Source organism: Chrysochloris asiatica, unplaced genomic scaffold (genome assembly GCF_000296735.1).
Source record: "Chrysochloris asiatica unplaced genomic scaffold, ChrAsi1.0 scaffold00094, whole genome shotgun sequence".
NCBI classification, from domain to species: domain Eukaryota; kingdom Metazoa; phylum Chordata; class Mammalia; order Afrosoricida; family Chrysochloridae; genus Chrysochloris; species Chrysochloris asiatica.
The window spans coordinates 10,428,608-10,433,633 of record NW_006408612.1 but is presented as its reverse complement, the minus strand read 5'-3'; the positions used below and the strand labels follow the sequence as shown (position 1 = coordinate 10,433,633).

Sequence of the window (5,026 nt, the reverse complement as noted above, 5' to 3'; positions counted from 1 at the left end):
AAAAATAGACATCAATATATTGGTATCAAAAATAGAAAACATCTGGAAAATAAATTTCTAAAAAGGAAAACCAATAAGGAAAGACATCCAAATATAAAATCTAGGCTTATAAATTAACCTGCGATTTCATTAGCTGCTCCTTGGAAATATGAGGTCACTATGAGTCAGAACTGATTTGACTGCACTTAACAGCAACAACATATGCATATAAAAGCTTAATAATGAATAAGGAAGACTCTAGAGGAGTCCAGGTGTGGAACTGTGGGATAAAGAAGGCACTGGACTTCAAGGTTAGTTTGAACTACTAGGTTGCTATACAGGGTCTCTATGAGTCAGAACTGACTCAATGGCACTTAAAACAACAAGAATGAATGCATTTGAATTATTGTGTTGGTGTAAAACATTGAATGTACTCTGGACTGCCAGAAATACAAATAAATTTGTCTTGGAAATACAGCTAGAATGCTACTTTGAAGCAAGGATGGTCTCATGTATTATCAACATGTTATCAGGAGGGACCAGTCCCTGGGAAAAGACAGGGTCCATGAAAAAGAGAAAGGCCCTCAATGAGATAGATTGCCAAAATGGCTACAACAATGGGCTCAAACAGGCAATGATTATGAGGATGGTACAGAACTAGGTGATGTGTAATTAATTCTGCTGTACATAAGGACACTATAAGATTCAACAGCTCCTAACAACAACACAGAAGTTGTGTTTAAAACATTGATATATTTCTTATCCTATAATATTTCTTTTTCTCCTAACCATCCTGTCTTAGCAAATCCTAACAATTTGAATGTAGACCATTGTTTTTCACATTAAGTGGAGCTTCTTATAAAATCATTTTAAATGCTAATAATTAAACTTTTGTATTTTAAATCTGTCATCTTCTGAGAATCAATTAGGATACACACAAGATCAGATCTTAGTGTGATGCTGTGGGTTAATGCGCTGGACTGTAAGGTTGATTTGAACTACAAGGTCTGTAGTTCAAGCTCACCAGCACCTCCACAGAAGCCCTATGCAGGGTTACCATGAGTTGGAATCGACTCGATGGCACTTAAGAACAACAATAATCATTTGTAATTTCTATTTTTTGCATGAGATTTTACAGCATACATAATAAATTAGTAATAGGAAACCTATAGAGTATTAAAAGTACATACACATGTGGCAAGCATTATATGCTTAAACATTTTTGCTAACAGATAACCCCAATCAAAGAACAATGGAGACAACTGGTTTCATTAGAATGCTTAAATTACTGAAAACAGAAATAATTACCAAAATTCTTGTCTGGTGGTGTAATTATCATTGAGTTAGGTTTAAATCCATCTCTTAATGGCTGCAGGAATTGGATGAGGTAGTGTTTGGTTGGAGTGTTTTTGTTGATAAGGGTTTGATTTCCTTGGGATATTCATTGTGACATTTTAAATGAAAATACTGTCATAAGAAAGTTATTTTCAAATATCTTTTATGATGAGTGATAAATTGTAAATCATCCATGGGTAGTTAATATTTAATTTCAATTATCTTCTTTCTTATATCTAGGCTGATCAGATATCTGGTTTTCACATAAGATCTGTTCTCTGCGTCCCGATTTGGAATAGCAACCACCAAATAATTGGTAAGACATTACCTCAATAGTCCACATGTCTTTTATGAATAATATAAATTTGCTTCAGAATGTTAATTTTTGGGGTCTCTATGTGGTTCTATTAGTATGGGAACAAAACTGGAAGAATGCATAAAAGGGTCTCTGGGATTGGGGAAGGGGCATCCTACTCATAGCTACCCTATACAGAGTTTCCAATGCTATAAATCTGTATGGGAGCAGAAAGCCTCCTCTTTCTCCCATGGAACAGCTGATAGTTTTGAACTGCTGACCATGATATTAACAGCCCAATTTGGAACCACTATGCTACCAGAGCTCCTTAGTAATTACCATGGTGGTGGTGGTTATGTGCCATGGAATCCGTTCTGACTCATAGCGACCCTGTACAGAGTTTCCAAGGCTGTGAATCTTTACAGGAACAGAAAGTCTCATCTTTCTCCCACGAAACAGCTGATAGTTTCAAACTGCTGACCTTGCAGTTTTCAGCCCAATTCGTAACCACTACGCGTGTTGTTGTTGTTATGTGCCATGGAGTCGGTTCCAACTCATAGCGACCCTGCACAGGGTTTCCGAGGCTATAAATCTTTACGGGAGCAGAAAACCTCATCTTTCTCCTGCAGAACAGCTGGTAGTTTCGAACTGCTGGCCTTGCAGTTCACAGCCCGATTCGTGACCACTATGCTACTACGCATAGTTGCCCTTTATTCTTGCATTCCTCGTAGTGACTTCCTTTGCCTTGGTCATGTTGCATTTATTCTTCTTTAATGATGAATGCTTTACTATATATGTACTTTGTATATATATGTATATAGGAAAGATGTATCCATGACCTCTTTCCTTTATATATAAAGTTATTAGTTTTTCTATATTGTTGAAGAATGCTGTTGTAGTTTGATTGTAATCAGATTGTTTAGATAGCATTGAAATTTTCACAATGTTAAGTCTTCCTATTCATGAGCATGGTATGCTTTTCCATTTATGTAGATTTCTTGCAGTAATGCTTCATAGTTTTCTTTTTATATGTTTTTTACATCCTTGGTTGAATTTATTCCTATGTATTTTATCTTTGAGAGGCTATTTTAAATGGTATTTCTTTCCTGATTTCCTTTCTAAAGTTCTTTTTATTGGTGTAGAGTATTCCAAGTGATCATTGTATGTTGGATCTTATATCCTGCTACTTTGCTGAGTGTTTCTATTAGTTCCAGTAGCTGTCTTGTGGAGTCTTTATGATTTTTCTATGTATAGGATCATATAATCTGTGAATATGGATAGTTTTACTTCTTTCTTACCAATTTAAATGTTCTTTATTTCCTTTTCTTTTCTTATTGCTCTATTAAGACTTCCAGTAAAATGTTGAATAAGAGTGTTGAACATTCACAAGGGGCAATGTCTTCAGTCTCTTTTCATTGAGAATAATGCTGGCTTGCTGATTTTGTAGAACTGTCCTTTATTATGTGGAGAAATTTCCCTTATATTTCTATTTTGCTGAGAATTTTCAACAGTGATGAGTGTTGGGCTTTATCAAATGCCTTTTCTGTGTTGGTTGAGATTATTGTATCATTCCTTTGTTTTATTTATGTGGTGAGTTATGTTGATTGATTTTCTAATGTTGAACTATCCTTGCATACTTGGTAGGAATTCCAGTTGGTTATTATGTATTATTATTTTTAAATGATCAATTATTTAGTTATTTATGCATTCATTGAATTTACTTTCATGTCCTCAATTTACTTTGCATTTCTTTATTCTTTTTCTTACTTACACAAGTGATATTTTATTTTATTGATTTTTAAACTTTTTTTATTGTGACTTGACTGAAAATTTACAGAGCAAATCAATTTCCATTCAACAATTCATGTACATTTTGTTTCATGACATTGATAGCAACCCCTACAATATAACATGAATTATCTCCTCTCTACACTGCATTTCCCGTGTCCATTCCTCCTTCTTTCCAAGCCCTTCTGAACTTTGTCCATGGTAAATGCTGTCTTTTTGATCTAAAATGATTGATTATTCTAAGGAGTGGGTATCCTCCCTAGTGTCACTGTTCGTCTTATAGCTCTGTCTATTGTTTGGCTGAAAATTGAGCAATGGGGATGAATTAATTTCGTGACCTTAGGGGTAACTAAGGGCCATAGTCTTGGCGGGTTCCATCAGTCTCTATTTAACCAATAAGCTTAGTCTTTATTATGATTGTTAGTTTTGTTCCAATTTTTTCTCCCACTCTATTTGGAACCATCTACTATGACCTTTTTCAGAGCCAGGCACCACCTAGTTCTTCTGGTCCCAGGATCATGGAGACTGACTGATGTTTACATGGTCCATTAATGCACTGAACTAATTGTTTCCATGCATCTTTGATTTTCCTCACTCTTCTTTGCTCCAGATGTGAAGAGATCAATAGTTTGTTGCACCTTAGAGAGCTGTTCACAAGCTTTTAAGACTCCAGTTGCTACTCACCAAAGTAGGATGTAGAACATTGTTTTTCTAGAATAAGCCAATTGACCTTGGTGTCCCCCAAGACTATGGTCTTCAGCTCCCAGACCCATTCCTTCAGCCAAGGTGTTTGATCATATATAAGAGGTTTAATAACTTTGCTGCCTGTATGCTCCACTGCGTTGATGAATATATTTACAACATAGGTAAATTGTTGTTGTTGTGGTGGTGGTGGTTAAGTGCCATCGAGTTTATTCCAACCCACAGTAACCCTGTATAGGGTTCCTGAGGAGCAGCTAGTAAGCTTGAACTGCCAATCTTGCCATTCATACTGACTTTGCAGTCCAGCACATTAACCCACAACGCCACACCAGGACTCCACATAGGCAAATACACATGTAGAAGTATCTTGTCAAACCTATATATATATTGATGGATATGGTCCCACTCTCCTTCCCACACCCATTCAACTTGCATGTCTTTCCATGAATGAATACTCTATTGTTTTTTCTGTTGTTAAGTGCCATCGAGTTAGTTTTGACTCATCATGGCCCTGCATAGAGTTTCCAAGGAGCAGCTGGTAGGTTTAAACCACCAACTGAGTGGTTAGCAGTCCAATACTTATCCAAAAGCCCTACACCAGGACTCCATGAATCCTCTATAGATCACTATTATTGAAGGATGAGTTTATATAAATAGTACTTACCTCTGTTGGCTTTAAATCTTGCACTCTTCTCAGTGTCTTCCCCTGCCTCTTTAAAATTTTTTATTTCCCTCTTATTGTATATTGCCTGTATGTATTATGTTTTTTTATATGCTGTTAAATTCTATTGGCTAAAATTTGGTTGAGAATTTTTGAGTCTATGTTCATGAGCTGTTCCAGGAGCCGCCATCTTGAGAAAGCTTATCTTGATTGTACCAGGATTGACAGGATTAGGAGAGAACATCTTGATTGTATCTTGATTATAT

At 36.0% G+C, this 5,026-nt stretch overlaps 1 protein-coding gene across 1 annotated transcript in view; it reads left to right on the top strand.

Moving 5' to 3' along the window:
* PDE11A (phosphodiesterase 11A) overlaps positions 1-5,026 on the top strand; it is a 747,671-nt gene that overhangs the window by 437,350 nt on the left and 305,295 nt on the right. Inside the window, exon 7 of the mRNA XM_006866701.1 lies at positions 1,555-1,630. Within this exon, the coding sequence (XP_006866763.1) occupies positions 1,555-1,630 (76 nt within the window). The remainder of the gene's footprint in view (positions 1-1,554; positions 1,631-5,026) is intronic.